The sequence below is a fragment of the Narcine bancroftii genome, chromosome 1 (genome assembly GCF_036971445.1).
Source record: "Narcine bancroftii isolate sNarBan1 chromosome 1, sNarBan1.hap1, whole genome shotgun sequence".
NCBI lineage: Eukaryota > Metazoa > Chordata > Chondrichthyes > Torpediniformes > Narcinidae > Narcine > Narcine bancroftii.
This window is the reverse complement of record NC_091469.1, coordinates 291,468,504-291,488,310: the sequence shown is the minus strand read 5'-3', so window position 1 is coordinate 291,488,310 and position 19,807 is coordinate 291,468,504. Positions and strand designations below refer to the sequence as shown.

At 46.9% G+C, this 19,807-nt stretch overlaps 2 protein-coding genes across 9 annotated transcripts in view; one reads left to right on the top strand and one right to left on the bottom strand.

The window, feature by feature from the left end:
- The window catches only part of lrrc56 (leucine rich repeat containing 56), a 162,305-nt gene extending 157,368 nt beyond the window's left edge, over positions 1-4,937 (bottom strand). Inside the window, exon 1 of one of the 3 annotated variants that reach the window (XM_069904041.1) lies at positions 4,775-4,937. The gene's annotated coding sequence lies outside the window, so the exon portion shown is untranslated. The remainder of the gene's footprint in view (positions 1-4,774) is intronic. The other 2 variants (XM_069904033.1, XM_069904049.1) reach the window with 2 other exon arrangements.
- The window catches only part of LOC138746109 (AMP deaminase 3-like), a 45,027-nt gene continuing 25,646 nt past the window's right edge, over positions 427-19,807 (top strand). The window contains exons 1-4 of one of the 6 annotated variants that reach the window (XM_069903997.1): positions 427-2,246; positions 10,698-10,923; positions 11,971-12,154; positions 15,277-15,442. In XM_069903997.1, coding sequence (XP_069760098.1) covers positions 10,703-10,923; positions 11,971-12,154; positions 15,277-15,442 — 571 coding nt within the window. In that variant the 5' untranslated portion in view covers positions 427-2,246; positions 10,698-10,702. Of the gene's footprint in view, positions 2,247-4,880; positions 5,089-5,135; positions 5,946-10,697; positions 10,924-11,970; positions 12,155-15,276; positions 15,443-19,807 lie in introns of those variants that run through there. The other 5 variants (XM_069903988.1, XM_069904023.1, XM_069904014.1 and 2 more) reach the window with 5 other exon arrangements.

The window sequence follows — 19,807 nt, the reverse complement described above, 5'->3', positions numbered from 1 at the left end:
CAGGTCAGAGTTCTTGTACCTTGAAGGGCTCAGGCCAGAATGTCAGTAATATTATCTTTGTCTCCTGTGGATGCTGCAAGACCAGCTGAGTTCCTCCAGCATTTTGTTTTTACTACAATCAGACTTCTTTGTTTCACAGGGTTCACCTCAGTAACAAGTAAGCACTTTGGCTACAACTAGGGGGAATGATCTATCAGAGGGTACCTGCAACAGCAAGGTCAGTGTCACCATCACTGGATCAGGGCTCAGCAGGAAAGGGTGAAGTCAGTCAGAAGAACAACCGTGATTGGAGACTCCATGGTCAGGAACACAGATGGGTATTTCTGTGGATGCAAACGAGACTCCAAGATGGGGTGTTACCTGCCTGGATGTCTCTGAGTGGGTGCAGGACATTCTGGCGGGGGGGGGGGGGGGGGAGAGAAGAGGGAGAGCGAGAGTAACCTGAGGTCATGGTCCTTGTAGGAAGAGAGATGTGATCCTTGGCAAGGATTTAGGGAGCTGGGTAGCAAGTTTAAAAAGCAGGCCTTTCAGGGTTGTAACCTCTAATGATGCCACATGCTATTGAGGCTAGACAAAGATAGTACAGTTTGATATGTGGCTGAGGAGCTTGTGCAGGGAGAGAGGGCTTCAGGTAGCTGTATCATTGGGCTCTCTTACAGGGCTAGTGGGATCTGTACAAGAGACACTCAGAGAGGATGTCCTGTCCACCAAGACAGTATGGGTAGTGATCTGAAATAAGAAAAATGCAATCACCTGGGCCACCCAATTGCCACTGAGAGAGGAACAGATTGTGGATAGATGTAAACACAACTCGGTTGTGGCAGTGGTATATGAATTTCCCCAGTATTGACCAGCATGTCATTTGTGCCAGAAGTTGAGATGGGGCAGAATCTGGTGCACCCAGGATGGGGTCTTGCAGCACCATTAGATACTCAACCAGGGACAAGTGATTACAATTCTTATGATTGTTACATGGATAATCCAAGACCTTGTGAGGAAAATACTAGATTGGAAGAGGTCTGGGGTCTAGGATAGTACGCAAAAATGCTGGGGATGGTGGCTTAATAGAATTCTACTAGATTCTGGGAGGCATAGATCGGGTGGACAGCCAGTGCCATTTCTCCAGGGCAAACACCAGAGGCCACGTGTACAAAGAGAATTCAGGGGAGACATCAAGGGTAAGCTTATTTATATGGAGAGCTGTGGGTGCCTGGAATGTCTTGCCAGGGATAGTGATGGAGGCTGGAACATTAGGGGCATTTAAGAGACTCGTAGGCTCATGGATGGACACAACATTGGATTGACACAATATTGTGGGCCGAAAAGCCTGTGCTGTACTGTAGTGTTCTATATTTTCCCCCCATACTGATATCCACCTATCACCTGCTACCCAATACTCCCCCTCCACCCAACCCTGACCCCCACCCTGGCCAACTTATTCAAGTGTCTGCCTGATTTTCGGTCCCCTTAAGAAGGGCTCAGGCCTGAAACACTGACTGCCTTTTAATTCCTTTGGACACTGCATGACTTGCTGAGTTTCTCCAGCCCGTCTGTGTACTGCATTAGATTGTAAGGGGGGGGAGGGGGGAGGAACTGGGAGCAGTTGTTATCAGGCAAGCCCACAACTTATCTGAGGGAGATGTTTAAGGGCCAACTAATTAAGGTCCAGGACCGGCATGTTCCAATGTGAAGGAAGGGCAGGGAAGGCAAGGTGAGAGAACCTTGAATGACGAGAGAGGTCCTGAATAGTCAAAAGGTGAAAGGAGTTATATGTGAGGTTCAGGAAGCTCCAATCAGACAGGGCCCTGAAGGAATTAAAAGACTATAGGAAATGAAGGCTAAAGGTGAATGGATTAAAGAGCATTCCCATGTATTTTATATTTGGATTAAAAACAAGAGGGAGATGAGAGGACCACTCAAGAATGAAGGAGAAAATTTGTGCTTGGAGTCGGCAGAAGTGGGCGAGGTGGTAAACGAGTGTTTTGCATCAGAGTTTACCAGGGGAGAGAACGTGGAAGATGGTGGGAGCAGTGTGGGGATTGTTGATACTTTACAGCAGGAAGAGGTGATGCTGGGTCGTATGTGGAGCAATGGACAAATCCCTTTGGCCTGAAGATGCATGTCCCAGGGCATTGAAAGAGCCCAGTGAGGAGTGAGCCGGGTCCTTGGTGAAAATCTAACGAGCAACAGGAACACTCCTGGAGGACTGGAGAGTGGCCAATGCTGTCCCTTTGTTCAAGAAGCAGGTAAGGAAATTATAGACTGGTGAGCCTGACATCAGTGGCGAGCAAGATTTTGGAAGGGATGTCTGGGGATAAGTTTGGCGTGGTCAGATTAGAGACAGTCAATAAGGCTTCATGGGGAATTTTTTCTCTTTCAATTTGATTGTTTTTTTCAAGAGGATACAAAGATGTTTGATGGAGGTCAGGCAGTGGATGTTGCCTACGTAGATTTTAGTAAGGTGTGACAAGGTCCCTCATGCTGTGGAGCTTCAATGCGAAAGTCAGATTCAGAATTTATTGTCGTGAACATGTCATGAAATTCATTGTTTTGCAGCAGCGTCAAAGGCGCAAATTACATTTCAAAAATAAATAAATTAGTGCAAAAGAAAGCGAGGCTGTGTCTAGGGTTCATTGTCCATTCTGATGGCTGAGGGGAAGAAGCTCCTTTTGAATCATTGGGTGTTTGTCTTCTGTACCTCCTTCCTCACTCCTGATCTTTCCCCTAAACTTTGCCTGGGTGGTGGGGGTCCTTTAGGATAGAGGCTGCCTTTCTTAAGACACCGCCTCTTGTAGATGTCCTCGATGGATTGAAGACTGCCCATGATGGAGCTGGCTGAGTTCATATTGAATGGTGGGGAAGGTTGGAGGTGGGCGTACATGGGGTTTGTCTTGGGTCAGGAAGTTCTCCGCCGGACACCCAAGCAGATTATTGTTGCTTCACTGCAGACAATTTCTTTTCCACCCTGGAACTCCAAGGAGTTCTCATCCTGAGAGGTTCATTGTTCCTCTCCCCACAGGGTCTGCCTGACCTGCTGAGTGTTTGCGGAATTGTTCTGTTTCAATTTACAATTTTTGGCTTGTGCAGTTAGTTTGCTTTTGTGGAGAGGGTTTTTATGATCGATTTGTAACTCACTCAAGTCCATGAACACCGTGAAGGGCAAACCTTGTGTCTGTTACCTCCACACGCTGCAGTCAGTGTGTGTGTGTGTGTCTGTCTGCATTCTGGTCCAGAAAAGTACCATTCCACCTGGTTGTACTGAATAGTACTATCGAGAGTCAGTAGTCAGATGATGCTGAACTTGAACTTCTGACTGCCAGTAGCCGGTCACCCTGAACTCTGTTCTGTAATGTGGAGCTGAGAGCAAGCAGCAGTGCAGTAAATAACATGCCATGGTCTAAATCCTAGTTGTGCCTGGCAGTTGCACGTTCCTGTTCTATTCTTGCCTGAGGGAATGTCTTGGCCATCCCAGGCTGCCTTCTGGATAGAGGTTACAGGGACCTTCCCCATGCCATGCTTTCTCCACACCCCATGGAAGATATGCAGGGGGATACATAAATAGAACATAAAGCACTACAGCACAGTACAGGCCATTTAGCCTTTGATGTTGTGCTGACCTAAAAACATTTCCTTCCAAAAAACATACTAAACCCTCCCTACCTCATAACCCTTTATTTTTATTCCATCATGTGCCTGTCTTAAATGCCCCTATTACACCACCACTCCTGGCAAGGCATTCCAGGCATCCACAATTCTTTATGGGGGGAAAAAACTTAACTCTGATGTCTCCCCTAAATTTCCCTCCCTTTACTTTGTACAGATGTCCTCTGGTGTTTACTATTTCTGCCCTGGGAAAAAGTGCTGGCTGTCCGCCCTGTCTCTGACTCTCATTACCTTGTAGACCTCTATTAAGTCTCTCATTCTCCTTTGTTCCAAAAAAACCCAGCTCTGCTAACCTTGCCTCATGAGACTTATTTTCCAATCCAGGCAACATCCTGGTGAATCTCCTCTGCACCCTCTCGATAGCTTCCACATCCTTCCGATAATGAGGAGGCCAGAACTGGTCTCACCAAAGATTTGTAGAGTTGCAACATGACAACTTCCTCAGACTGCTGGGTGGAGTTGACCCAGTAGTGGGAGAGCACTCGCCAGTCCGCAGTGGCCCACTGCCCAAATCATCCCCTTCCTGCACCCCTTTGTTTTTCAATTCACCTTCCTCTTCACTCCCTACTTCCATAATCCAGAGGCAGTCCATCCCAGCTCCCCCGTCCCACGATGTAAGCTCTCTGCCCTCTGATTCTGTTGGGTGAGGACCATTAAACAGGACCAGACATAAGGGGAGATGTTGGGTACATAAAGGGGAAAAATGCTGGATAGGGGCCCCAGACTAATGGGATAGGGGGAGAGGTGGTAAGAGAAGCCACCAAGAAAGTGGGGGGGGGGGGCGTGTGTGGAAGAAATGTTAGAGAGGGGGGAACCCAAGTACAGGAGTAGGTAAGGAAGAGATGGAATCAGATCAATGTTCATTCCTCATGCTTGTCCAGGAGGAATGTGATGTGCTGTTCCTCTGGTCGTTTACTTATGGCCTCATCCTGACAGTGAATGAGGCAGAGGACAGGCCTGTTGGAGGAGTTGAAATGGTCGGCTTCATAATTTCACGACGAGGGTGAGAGTAATGGGTTTAGAAAGACCCACACTGCGCAGGTGAAGCGGTCCCCAAACCGATGTTGAGAGGAGCCGAACTGGGCCGACATGCAGATAAGATCAGCCTTACCTGTCCCTGTGGCCCTGGGTGGAGATGAGGGAGCAAGTTGGGGCAGGTCTGCAGTCCCTGCACTTACAACCAGGAAGCGCCTCAGGGGAGGCAGGGACTTTCGGAGAGCACTGATCCTGTGCTCTGTTCGAAGGGGCAGGATTGAGGGAGGAGCAATGTGCTGTGGGATGGGTAGTGAGGGAGCCCCGCGCTGAAGGAGTGGAGAGACGGCAGCGCGACTCGGGCGGGCAGGCTTAAAGGGATCAAAATAATTCCAAAATCTGGAAGATTCCGAACAACGGCGGGTGTCGGGTCCCAACGATCCCGGATAAAAGGTTAGACAACTGCCCTGTCCCCGCCGGGCCGCTCCTGCCGGTCAGTGTGGGCAACGACCGCTGTCCCGTCTCGGGCCAGGGGGGCACAGGGCACGGACACCTGCGGCCGATGCTGCGCTGTCCTCGCCCAGGGATCGTTGGCGCCCCCCCCCCCCCCCCCACACCGGGACACAACCCGGGGATGGGGTAGTTCTGGGGCTGGTGACCTCTCCCTTCCCAAACCCCCACCCCCACCGAAACGGCTCTTTCTGCTTGGGACCAGGAAGATGCGGAAGGCCGTCGTCCTGAGAAGGCAGGAAGTACAGAGGATTCGGCTTTTACTTTCAACTAACCCCTTTGAAGCAAAACTTTCCCGTCCCCCTCCCGCACTGGTCTCCAGCTCCTTCATACTCTCCTGTGTTCCAGAGCAAACCTGCCGCATACTCTTCCCATCCCGACCAACCCCCCACCGAATGTGGCTGAGTTCTTCCAGCATTTGTGTGTGTTTTTACTGTCAATGTCACTACCCCCTGCCATGCTTATCAGTGTCCCTACACCCTGCCGTATCTGTCACTCAGGGATGCTGTTAATCCAGGTTCGGAAACACTCCCTCTTCTGTCTCATTTTCTGAAAATAGCCACAGGTCCCAGAAATAAAACACACAGAGACTCAGAGCCTGGGAGAGAGAAAGAGAGAGAGACAGACCAAGAGGAAGAGGGCGAGACTGACAGACAGACAGACCAGGAGAGAGAGAAACCAGGGGAGAGAGAGGGTGAGGGGTCGTGGACCACATAACGGGGTGGTCGCTGTGGAGAGGGATAGATTCTGGGAGACAAAGCAGCAATCTAGAGCACGAATGGCCGGGACCCTCATGGAAGGTAAGGGCAGGATCGGGCTGGGATCAGACTTTGTATCTGTTGGTGTGACAGCAGGCAGAAGTCTTGCTGGAGCACCTGTCGCATTCTCGGTCTGGCGATGAGGTTCGTTGTTGGAGTCAGGGGGGCAGCTGGACTGTGCCTCTGAGGCTCAGAATGAAGGGGCGGTAGGAGGGAGAGGGGTGGAGGCTGGGAAAAGGGGAATGGAGGGAGGGACTGCGGGGGAGGGAGAGGGGGAAGGGAGAGAAGGGGAGATGAAGAGAGAGCAGGAGGACAAAGGGAGAAAGATGGAGGGGAGGAAGGGGGAGAGAGGCAGGAGTGAGAGAAGGTGAAGGATAGAGGGTGTGGAGAGAGGAAGAGAATGGACAGGGAGGAAGAGAAGGAAAGGGGAGCAATAGATGGGGAGGGAAAGATGGAGGGAGGGGAAAGGGGAGGGAAAAAGAGGGGAGAGGGAGGGGGAAGGAGTGGGGATGAGAGAGAGGACCTTGATGAAGGGCTCAAGCCTGAATCATTGGTTATGTGTCTTTACCTTTGCTATATAAAAGACACTGTTCGACCTGTTGAGTTTCTACAGGTTTGTGTTTTTACTTCAACAACAGTGTCTTCAGACTTTCATGTTTTATTCCTGATGAGCATAATTTGTTCATTTGGCAAACTAGTGTGATTGGATATAGAGCTGTGGGGAGAAACAGGGCAGTGGGATCAATGTGGGACTGACATACGGCTGTGGGGAGAAACAGGGCAGTGGGATCAATGTGGGACTGACATACGGCTATGGGGAGAAACAGGGCAGTGGGATCAATGTGGGACTGACATACGGCTGTGGGGAGAAACAGGGCAGTGGGATCAATGTGGGACTGACATACGGCTGTGGGGAGAAACAGGGCAGTGGGATCAATGTGGGACTGACATACGGCTGTGGAGAGAAACAGGGCAGTGGGATCAATGTGGGACTGACACGGCTGTGGGGAGAAACAGGGCAGTGGGATCAATGTGGGACTGACATACGGCTGTGGAGAGAGTGGGGCAGTGGGATCAATGTGGGACTGACATACGGCTGTGGAGAGAGTGGGGCAGTGGGATCAATGTGGGACTGACATACGGCTGTGGAGAGAGTGGGGCAGTGGGATCAATGTGAGACTGACATATGGCTGTGGAGAGTGTGGGGCAGTGGGATCAATGTGGGACTGACATACGGCTGTGGAGAGAGTGGGGCAGTGGGATCAATGTGGGACTGACATACAGCTGTGGAGAGAGTGGGGCAGTGGGATCAATGTTGGATTGATATAGGGCTGTGGGATTAATGTGAGATTGAAACAGGGCTATGGGGAGAGAGTGAGGCAGTGAGATTAGTGTAGGCCTGATTCAGGGCTGTGGGGATAGAGCGGAGCAGTGGGATCAGTGTGGGATTGATACAGGGCTGGGGGGGGGGGTGGTGTGGGAAGAGTAGGGCTGTGGGGAGAAACAGGGCAGTGGGATTAATGTGGGACTGACATACGGCTGTGGAGAGAGTGGGGCAGTGGGATCAATGTTGGATTGATATAGGGCTGTGGGATTAATGTGAGATTGAAACAGGGCTATGGGGAGAGAGTGAGGCAGTGAGATTAGTGTAGGCCTGATTCAGGGCTGTGGGGATAGAGCGGAGCAGTGGGATCAGTGTGGGATTGATACAGGGCTGGGGGGGGGGTGTGGGGAGAGTAGGGCTGTGGGGAGAAACCAGGGCAGTGGGATTAGTATGGGACTGATTCAGGACTGTAGGGGAGAGACCTGTGAGGGAGGTTTAGGGGTGACATCATGGTGTTTTTTTTTACAGAGTGGGTGCCTGGAATGCCTTGGTGGTGGTGGAGTCTGGAACATTAGGGGCATTTCAGAGACTCTTAGACAGGCACATGGATGGAAGGAAAATAGAGGGATGTGAGATAGGGAGGGTTTAGTACTTTTTGGGTGGGTGTATATGGGTTAGCACAACATCCTGGGCAGAAGGGTTTGTACTGTGCTATAACGATCTATGGGTGTGAATTGAAGCTTCATGCTAAACATTATGGTCATTGAACAGTTGTCAGTGCAACACTCCTGCCCCTGGTTCATTTCAAAATGCCATTATGCAACAATAAAGATGTAAGTGAGACTGGAGGAATAAATAGAAAGTGGTATTAGGACAGAGCAGGTTCATTTTCACATTGCTCCTGTGTCTTGGGGGTCTCATCAGAAATTATATTTACATCCTGACTAATTGTAGGGGGATTTTGAAAACAAGTTGTGTCTAACTTGGCAGCACTCAGCGTAAGTGAACTCCTGTGAACAAGCAGATCCATGCCAGCTTGCTTCCTGCCAGGATATGTCGCAGGCACGAGCTGTCGCTCTGTTTCCCCAACTCCCCCCCTCCCCCATCAAAGTGAACTCCATTACTCCCAAGATCTGTCCTTGATCTGAGCACCTCACTGATCCTCTCCAGAGTTCAGGCAGAAGTCCGCCACGTTGTCACTGAGTTCTACAGCACAAAACCAGGCCCCAAATTCTACCCTTCACCCACACCCTGGGGGGGGGGGCATTATCCCACTGACCCGCATGTCCCTGGGGTGTGGGAGGAACCCAGAGCCCCCAAGGGAAACCCATCCAGTCACAGGGTGAACGTGCAAACTCCACGCAGACAGCACTGGAGGTCAGAATTGGTCCCAGGTCCCTGGAGCGGTGAGACAGCAGCACTACCTGCAGCACCACTGCCTTGCTTGCCCCAGAACAGTAGCAGAAGGTGGCCATTCAGCCCCTGCGGTACCCTCTGCTGCCCCTATCCATTCTCTAGCCCTCCCTCCCCCACAATCAGGCGGACAATCCATCAGATTAAAGCACACACCTCCAGATTCAAGGACCGGTTCTTCCTGTTTAACTGTAAATTCGTCTTCAACACCACACCAGTGGTTCTCAATCTTTTTCTTTCCACTCACATATCACCTTAAGTAATCCCCTACTATCCATAGAGCACCTTTGCCATCCTATGCCATAGATGCTCTGTGGTTAGTAAGGGATTACATAAAGTCATACGTGAGGGGAAAGGCTGTTCTTTGTGGAGGTTGACTTGTCTGCATTGGTACACAAGGCAACAAACTCCTCAGTTCCTTAGCTCCATCTCCTGCCCTCCTGTCTCCCTGAGAATGCAGGCAGACAAAAATCCATCAATCTCTGTTTTAAACCATTTTCCTGTGCTGATGGTAATGAGTCCTTGTTCTGGGCGAGGTAGTATTCTCTCACAATGAACTAAGGTGTAAACTTATCCTTTTCACACTCTGGGGATAATGACCAGTTTATTGTCATACACATTGTACAAGGTACACTTGCTGCATCCAAACAGGAACAGTAAAATCCCCATTATCTGGCATCTAGGGAGATCGCAGGTGTCAGATATGCAAAGTTTCTGGTTGACTGGCACTCTCTTCCAATGCCTAACTAAGATACACACACACACACACACACACACACACACACACACACACACACACACACACACACACACACACACCATGTAAAATACATTGCAAAATGTAAAGTAATTTGGAAAAAAAAAATCAGTATTGTAGTTTTTAATTATGTAAAGTTAATCAGCTAATTTCCGTAACTTACAAATTTAAATTTGAATCGCAGTCGCTTGCCACTAGGCTAACCATGATGCCATCATAATTAACCCCCTCCCCTCGCACTGACAATCTGACTCACATCCTCGCCAGTGTCCTGGTCAGATGCTCAGTGCACCTTCCTTGTATTGACGACCTGACTCACCTCCACATAAGTGGCGACAGCGAAAAGAACGCACGCACATTGAGGGGCATTGCTAGTTCAGCGGGGCAAACCTGCACGTGTTCATCAAAGTTTCAGCGCTCCACCGTGGGGTCTATCTGCCCGGACCTATTGATTTAAATTTATTTATTTCCTCTCTATCAGTGGTTCTCAACCTTTTTCTTTCCACTCACATACCACTTTAAGCAATCCCTATGCCATCAGTGCTCTGTGATTGGTAAGGGATTGTTTAAGGTGGGATGTGAGTGGGAAGGGAAGGTTGAGAATCACTGCTCTAGACCCAATTGTTACTGAAATATTTTGCTTGAGAAAAATTGTCATTGGCCCATTTCCTTTGGAGTTATGAAACCGTGCACATCGCAAGTCAATTAGGTACAATTAAAAAAGTGGTTTTCAAACTTTTTCTTTCCTCCCACATACCACCTTAAGCAAACTCTTACTAATCTCAGAGCACCGAAGGTATAGGGATTCCTTAAAGTGGGATGTGAGTGGAAAGAAAAAGGTTGAGAAGCACTGCTCTATATTTTGCCAGTTGTTTGAGTTTCTGGTTGATTGGATGATGGGGATTTTATTGCAAAGAAAGACTATAATAATAAAGTGATTTAATTAAAAGAAACAAAAAAAACAAATATTCAACAAAATAAGAATATGATTGATAAAAATATTAGAACCAAGGAACATTACATCACAGAAACAGGCCCTTCAATCCTTCTAGTCTGTGCTGAACTATTATTCTGCCTCGTCCTGGTGATCTGCACCCAGTCCATAGCCCTCCATACCCCTCCCACCCATGTACCTGACCAAATTCTTCTGAGATGCTGAAATCAAGCCCGCATTCAAGAAAATAAATACATGCTAGATCAGAAATATTCAGAGATGAGTCCACTAGACAAGAAGTGTTCAATGCTAACTCCAGTCTAAGCCCTGATTACTTTCCTTTCTCCCTTCCCTGTCGGCTGTCAGTGGAGATGCCGAGACAGTTCCCAAAAGCTGCCCAGTCGGAGGAGGATGAGCACGTGAGGATCATCGCGGAGAAGGTGTTTGCCTCTGTTCTGCGTGAAGAAGACACTAAGGATGTGCTGTCTCTGTTCGACATTGCCGAAGATTGCCCAATTGGCAAACAGGAGGCGAAGGAGAGGGAGTTGCTTAGAGAAATCGCTGAGCAACAGTCGGAGATGTCTGCCAGAAGGTCTGTCCATGCATTGGGTAGGGGAGCACTCAGCTGGGCTGAACTCTGCACCGGGGTTGGAGCTATCAACCCCTTCTTCCATGGGCTTTGATCTTCCCACGCTGACTCCTGGAAGTGACCATTTCAGCCACCTTGGTGAAGCTGAGATGGTGCACGAGGAGACAGCAGTGTTCGTTAACCCCCTTCCCACCACCACCCCTCCCCCACACATGGCATAATTACTGTTTTCGTGCAGAATGAGTCACTCTGAGTCCAACCGTCACTGGCCTGGGTGTGTGATGGGACCATGCACAAGGAGATTCAGATTATGTACGAACAGAAGAATCAGGAACAGGAAGTACATTTGGCCCCTCTAACCTGTCCTGTCACTCATCAACATTGTGGTTAATTGACCTCAACACCGTGTTCCAGCACAATGTCAGTGACCCTTCATTCCTTCAATGACCGGAAATCCATCCATTCCTGTTTGAATCAACTTTTCTTCCCTACACCCTCCCGTCCCCGTAACCCCCCCCCCCCTCCAGTCCCCTAGAACCCTCCCTGTCTCTGTAACCCCCCTCCGGTCCCCTACACCCCTCCGACTTTGTCCCCTCCTCCAGCCCCCTACCCCCCTCCCAGTCTCTGAACCCCCTCCAGTCCCTACACTCCTCCGTCTCTGTTACCCATCTGTGATTTCCCTACCTGTTCATGGGCTCCAGCATCTGACAATAGTGACCCTGCCTTCAGCTGACTGGGCTCACTCTGCCACTCCCTCTCTCCTCCCTCCCCTCCCCTCTCCCATCTTACTCCACTTCCACTGTTTCTCATCCCCATCTTTTTAGCCCCCTCTCTCTCCCCGGCCCAGACCACCTCCCCAGTAATATCTCCATTGTTTGAGAAATCTCCATTGAAGGGTTATGATATGAAAGGTGCAATCTACAGAATTGTTGGGCACAGCTGTCTCTGAACTTTTCAATGTAACATTTTCAACTAAAACCCTGCTACCAATGCAGGGATGCTGAGATTACCATGCTTTCATTTTGCTCTGTGCTCTGGATTCTTCTACAGGAAGAAGAATTTGAGGCTGATTCGATCCCATTCGCTGTCCTTACAGATTCCAGTCATTGATGGGGCATTCTCATTGGCCTCCCCGTCCATGACTTCACAGATATCCATTCAGTCTGGGATCCAGCCACCCTATGAAGTGCCTGAGTTTCAACGTGTGACCATCAGTGGAGATTACTGTGCTGGGGTAAGAACCACATTCGCCCTCTGATTTTGACACACAGAATCCTCCAGCCCCTATACCTTTCCCTGTCTCTGTAACATTGTTGTATTCCCTATACCCGTCTCTGTAACCCCCTCTGGTCCCCTACACCCCTCCTTGTCTCTGTAACCCCCTCCCTGATTCTGTAACCCCCTCCAGTCCCCTACACCCTTCCCTGTCTCTAGGCACTTCCAGGTGGCCAAAATACCCCAATGTAAAGCCGCATATTCTACCCCTATGCAGCTGTCGGGAGGCCATCTGAAAGTGGAGAACCTGGCAAGGAGGAGCACTTACCTAACCCTCCTCCTGTAGGTATAATCTCTGGTTCTGAGAATCCCCTGTTGCACCTGAAAGCAACAGTGGGACTACAGCCACAGTCCACAGGAGCCGGCATTCGCTCGGACATGGCTCTCCTTCAGCTGGGACTTTCAGGTGACAGAAAGGTGTCTTCTCTGCGGCCACCTGAACGTCCTAGCTGCACTTCCCCAGCTGGGTCTGCTGGCGCATTATCTGCGTCCAAGCACCTGAAAGCTGCTCCTGTCCTCTACACCCCTCCCCGTCTCTGTAACCCCTTCCAGTCCCCTGCACCCCTCCCCATCTTGGCAACCCCCTCCAGTCTCCTAAACCCCTCTCTGTCTCTGTAACCTCCCTCTGGTCCCCTATGGGCTCTAAAATCTGTCAATAGTGATCCTGCCTTCAACTGACTAGGCTGACTCTTTCTAGCCCCCTCCCTCTCCTTGGCCCACATCTCCTCACCAATGTAATATCTACGTATCTTGATTGCAAATGTCTGAGAAATCTCTGCCTCTCTCCTCCATGCCAAACAAGGTGCCAACCTGAACTAGTTCCATTTACTTGCATTTGGCCCAAATCCCTCTAAACCTTTCTGCGACAAAGGTAGACAGCATGGTGGAGGTGGTGTCTGACCATTGGTCAGGACACTAAGTACAGAAGCTGGGATGTTATATCACAGACACTGGTGAGACCACACTCATTATGTGAAGTTTTGGTCACCCATTTCTAGGAAGAATAAAAATGGAGTGAAAAAGATTCACAAGAGTGTGACAGGGACTGGTGGGCTTGAGTTATAAAGAGAAGCTGGATAGGCTGCGGCTTTTGTTCTCTGGAGAGTAGGAGGCTAAGGAATGATGGCATGGAAGGCATAAAATCATGAGGGACATAGTCATGATGAATGGTCGTAGCTTTTCCTCGGGGTTGGAGAGCCCAAACTAGAGGGGACAGAGTTTAAGGTGATGAGGAGGAAGATTTAAAAGGGATCAGAGGGGAAAACAGAGGGTGGAGGGTGTGTGGAAAGAGCTGTTGGAGGAAGTGGGGATAACGCATATCAAGTTTGCTGTCATCTGATTGCACAAGTACAACCTGACAGAACAGCATTTTCTGGTCCTCGGTGCTCAGTCCCAACAGCGTAGCACTGCGCTCCTGGGATGGAGATTAATTATTGGGCTAGGGACTCAGATACTAGGTGGGGGGGGTGTAAGGCGAAGACAGTGGGGCCCCTCTGCAAGTGGCGCCCCTGTTCTCTGCCCCACCTGCCATACCCTAGATAGGCCTATGTTGGTGCAAGAACTCACAGACACACAACCAGATGTAACACACATACAAACAAAAAACACATATGCAGGATGAGTATTTCATCTCAGTGGTTCTCAACCTTTTTCTTTCCACTCACATATCACTTTAACTATTTCCTATGCCATCGGTGCTCTGTGATTAGTAAGGGATTGCTTGAGGTAGGATGTGGGTGAAAAGAAAAAGGTTGAAAACCATTGTTTTAATCGTACCTAATTGTGCACGGTTTCAGAACTCCAAAGGAAATGGGCCAATAACAATTTTTCTCAAGCAAAATCTTTCAGTCATAATTGGGTCAAGGGCAGTGATTCTCATCCTTCCCTTCCCACTCACATCCCACCTTAAGCAATCTCTTACTAATCACAGAGCACCGATGACATAGGGATTACTTAAGGTGGGATGTGAGTGGAAAGATAAAGGTTGAGAACCACTGATCTATACAAATAAATAGTTTCATGAATATGAGAGTTTCAGATGGTGAGTGTGAGCTGTTCCTTTGGTCATTCAGTGTTCTCACTGCCCGTGGCTGTTCCTCAGCCTGGAGGTGCTGGCTCTGATCCTCCTGTATATCTTCTCTGATGGGAGCAGCTGAAAGATGCTGTGAGTGGGGTGGAAGGGGTCCTCAATGATTTTGCATGCCCTCTTCAGAAACTGATATGGAATGGGAATGGGAATGCAGGTGAATGGGAACTGCATAGATGATCGCCATACATGTTTCTATGCAGTGCGATTCGCTGGCATTGCCTACAACTCTCCCTATAACCCTTTCCAATCTCTCATTTCCTGGGGACTCCCCAGTACTGTAGATCCACTGCCAAGATATGGTCTGGAATTCCTTCCTGAACCCTCTGCTCTTCCAGCCTCTGTCCATCACCTGTCCTCTCAGGAGCTGGAGTCAGCACCTTGGCATTTTATACCATGTCTGATGGACTGGTGGGAGGTGAACACGATTGGGGGGGGAAGGGGCAGCATTCAGGGAGAGGTGGAGGAGTAAATCACGAAAATCTGTAGACACCATGGTTGAAGTAAAAACACAAAAAGCTAGAGAAACTCAGCAGGTCAAACAATGTCCTTTATGTAGCAAAGGTATGAGCGAATTTCGAAAGGTGTCCAAACCAAAAGATGGGGGGGGGGGGGGGAGGCAAAGGCAGGAGGAGATGATAGGTGGAGAAGGGAGGGAGGGTCAGCAGTGATCAGGGGAGGAGAAATAGCTGGGTGGGTAGAGGGGGAAGAAAAGGCGAGCAAGTTTAGCAGAAAGCAGAGAAGTTGATGTTAATGCCATCTGGCTGGAGAGTGCCCAGACAGAAAGTAAGGTGCTGTTCCTCCAATCTGCGGGTGGTCAGGTTGGGATAGTACATAAGGCTATGGAAAGACATGTGAGCATGGGAGTGTGACCCAGAATTGAAATGGTTGACAATGTGGGAGTGTGACTCAGAAGTGGAAGGGGGGTAGGGGAGGGAGTTGTGGGCCAAGGGTGGTTTGTGGTAAAGTCTGTGTCTCGCTGGTGCTTTCCCCAGGTCACTGTGGAGGACTACGAACACGCAGCCCGAGGACTGATGAAAGCTTTATTCATTCGGGAGAAGTACATGCAGCTCGCCTACCAGACCTTCCCCAGGATCACAGCACAGTACATGCGGTCATTCCACAGTGGTGACTGGCAGGAGGATGGCAATGTTATGCCAGGTAGGTGGAGACAACAATGCAGTGGCCGTGGTCTCGGTCTCATGATGAACTATTGATGACCAAAAGCACAATGAAAAACTTTGATTTACGTGCTATCAGGCAAGCCTACCCACACTTAAATAGGAAAGCAAGAGTGCAGGGTGCTGTGTTACAGTGAGCCACAGAGCGCAGGGTGCAGTGGTACAACAAGTCAGAGTGCAGTGGTACAACAAGTCAGAGTGCAGGGCATGGTGTTACAGCAAGTTAAGAGGTTTCCATAGAGACAAGTGAAATTGAAGGGGAGGTGGGGCATTTGTCAGGAGAAAGCAGCAGAGCTGACTTCTCTAAATCAGAGAGACTGGATGCAGACTGGGAGATGGCTTCGCTGACCAACCTTTGCTCTGTCTGCACCAGTGACTTGGAATCTCCCAGTGAACAACCATTTCAATTCTATGCTCATGTCTGTCCATGGCCTAATGTACTATCCCACCAAGATTACCTGCAAATGAAAGGATTTTCTACCTGGGCACTCTCTAGCCGCATGGCATTAACATTGACTTTTTCCAGTTTCTGCTAACCTGCTCTCCTTTTCCCCCCTCTCTTCCCTTCCTCTGTCTACTTTCCCTCTGTTCTCCACCCTTTCCCTCTCTATTCACCCAGCCATCCCTCCTCCCCCTGCTTGCTGTTGTGCCCCCCCCTCCCTTCTCTACCTATTACCTCCTGCCTGTGGGACTATTATCCTTCCCCTATGCCTCCCCCACTACCTCTTTATTCAGGTGCCTGCTGACATTTTTCCCATACCCTGATGAAGGGCTCTATCCCAAAATGTAGGTGATGTTTTTTTACCATTGCTATATAAAGGATACTGTTTGTCCTGCTGAGTTTCTCCAGCATTGTGTTTTTACTTCAACCATGGTGTCTGGAGGAGTCACGTGATGGAGTAGTGGCCGGTCGGGGAACTCCAGCCCTCTCCGGAAAAGTTTTAAAAAAACACACAAAACACAAAGGCACAAACATAAAAATTAAAACAAAGTGAAAGTAAAGGTGGGAAGAAAATGGCAACGAAGAAAGAAAAGTCGAAAGCAACGGGAAGAAGAGAAGAAGAAAGAATGTTGGAAGAAGAAGGTGAAGGCCTTACCTGTCCGAGGAGGCCCACCGCGGAGAGAGAAGCCCACTCCCTAAGGTCAGTTGAAGTCCCGAGCTCGGGACTACAAAAATGGCTCGCGGAGCCGAGTAAAAGTGCGCAACCGCGCATGAAAAAAAAACACTGACGGGAGGGGGGACCAGCTGAGGAGTCGATCTCCACAGCTGAGGATGACAGCTGCAACACAACAACAGGAAGAGAAGACAGAAAACAACGAGAACAAGAAAGAAGAAAGTAAAAAGAAAACAAGGAAACAACAGATGACCAACCCAGAGGAAGAAGAAGAACATAGAGAAATGGAAGAAGAAGAGAAAGGCAAGAAAATGGATATATATTTTTTTAAAGAATATATGGAATCAGTAAAAGAATGGCAATTACAAGAATTTAGTGAAATAAAAAGAAGAATTAAAAGTACAAAAGAAAAAATGAATAGATTAGAGATGGTCATGTTGGAAATAGGAAAAAGAGTGGACAAGGTGGAAGAACGAGAAACAGCCGTAGAAATGGAAGTAGAGGACTTAAAAAAGAAATTAGAAGAATCTAATAAAAAAGTTAAAGAGACACAACAGCTGTTAGCTCAGAAGATAGATATAATGGAAAACTATAATAGAAGAAATAATATAAAGATAGTGGGCCTTAAGGAAGATGAAGAAGGCAAGAATATGAGAGAATTTATAAAAGATTAGATCCCCAGGGTCCTAGGAAGACCAGAATTACAGGAAGGAATGGAAATAGAAAGGGCACATAGAACATTAGCCCCGAAACCACAGCCACAACAAAAACCAAGATCCATTTTAGTAAAATTCTTAAGATATACAACAAGAGAAAATATATTGGAGAAAGCAATGAAGAAAATAAGAAAAGACAAAAAGCCACTGGAATACAAAGGTCAAAAATTTTTTTCTATCCAGACATAAGTTTTGAACTCCTGAAGAAGAGAAAGGAGTTTAATACAGCAAAAGCAATCCTATGGAAAAAAGGATATAAATTTATGCTAAAGTACCCAGCGGTACTTAAAATAGTTATTCCAGGGCAGCAAAACAGACTATTCTCAGTTCCGGAGGAAACATGAAAATTTGCAGAACAACTACAAAACAGGCAGAGAGATGAAGACATGTAACGAGAGTAAAAATGACCACGAACTATATGTATGTGTGTGTGTGTGTATATATATATATATATATATATATATATATATATATATATATATATATATATATGTGTGTGTGTGTGTGTATGTATATATGTTTGTACATGAGTGTATCTGTATTTAAAGGAAAATATATAGAGTATAGATAAGAATTAATAAGGGAAAGAAAGGGAAGAGAGGAAGTAAGGAGGGAATTAAGAGAGTGACCTTTGTTATATATGAAAATTAAAATCTTTTCTGGGGGGGGCTGGGTGGGGAGGAGTTACAGTCACTGCGAAATCAGTTGACGCTTGTGAGTGAATTCGCAAATCCAAATGGAGAGGGGAGATGTGGTTGCCCGACAAGGGATAAAGGGCAACTCAGGAAGGGGAGGGGATAGTGGGGTTAAAGAAATTTTAGATAGGAGAATAAGAGAAATGTTGGATGTTTTAGAAATGTTGTCTTATAAAGTGTTCAAAACAAGAAAGCAGAAATGGATAAGAAGGAAAGGTGATGATGAGGAAACGGAAAGGAAAGATAAACAAAGTATGAAATGGCTACGTTGAACTATATGACTTTAAATATTAACGGAATACATAACCAAATCAAAAGGAAGAAACTGCTAAATTTACTGAAAAAAGAAAAAAATTGATATAGCATTCGTGCAAGAAACACATTTAACTGAAATGGAGCACAAGAAATTAAAGAGAGATTGGGTAGGACATGTAACAGCAGCGTCATATAACTCAAAAGCTAGAGGAGTAGCTATATTAATCAGTAAAAATGTACCAATTAAAATAGAAGAGGAATTAATAGATCCAGCAGGGAGATATGTAATGATAAAATGTCAGATATATTTGGAGTTTTGGAATTTACTCAATGTATATTCACCTAACGAAGAAGATCAAAAATTTATGCAAGATATTTTTTTAACAATAGCAGACACGCAAGGGAACATACTAATAGGAGGGGATTTCAACCTTAATTTGGATTCAAACATGGATAAAACTGGGAAAAAAATTAACAGAAAGAACAAGGTAACCAAATTTATAATTAAATCGATGCAAGAAATGCAACTTTTGGATATATGGAGGAAACAACACCCAAAGGAAAAGGAATATTCATATTATTCGGGTAGACATAAAACATACTCAAGAATAGACCTATTCCTGTTATCAGCTCATATGCAAGACAGAGTAAGAAAAACAAAATATAAAGCTAGAATATTATCGGACCACTCACCCCTGATATTGACAATAGAGTTAGAGGACATCCCTCCAAGAATGTATAGATGGAGATTAAACTCCATGCTACTTAAAAGGCAGGATTTTAGAGAATTAATTGAAAGTCAAATTAAAATGTACTTTGAAATAAATATGGAATCAGTGAAAGATAAGTTTATACTATGGGACACAATGAAAGCGTTCATCAGAGGGCAAATAATAAGTTATGTAACCAAGATGAAGAAGGACTGCAATCAGGAAACAGAGCGGTTGGTAAGGGAAATAGCAAATATAGAAAAAGAATTAGCAATGAAGGAAGACACAACTAAAAGAAGAGAATTGGCAGATAAAAAAATAAAATATGAAACACTACAAACATATAAGGTGGAGAAGAACATAATGAAGACAAAACAGAAATATTATGAACTAGGAGAAAAAATGCACAAAATTCTAGCGTGGCAGCTTAAGACAGAACAAACTAAGAGAATGGTATTGGCATCAAGGAAAAAAGACAAACAAATCACATATAATCCAACAGAGATTAATGAAAACTTCAGAGAATTCTATGAACAATTATACCAAACTGAAAACGAAGGGAAAGAAGGGAAAATAGATGAATTTTTAACTAAAATTGAACTACCAAAATTACAAATAGAGGAACAAAATAAATTAACAGAACCATTTGAAATAGTAGAAATACAAGAGATAATAAAAAAACTACCAAATAATAAAACACCAGGAGAGGATGGATTCCCAATAGAATTCTATAAAACATTTAAAGATTTATTAATTCCTCCCCTCCTGGAAGTAATCAACCAGATTGATAAAACACAAAGCTTACCAGATTCATGTAAAACAGCAATAATTACAGTAATACCAAAGACAGGGAA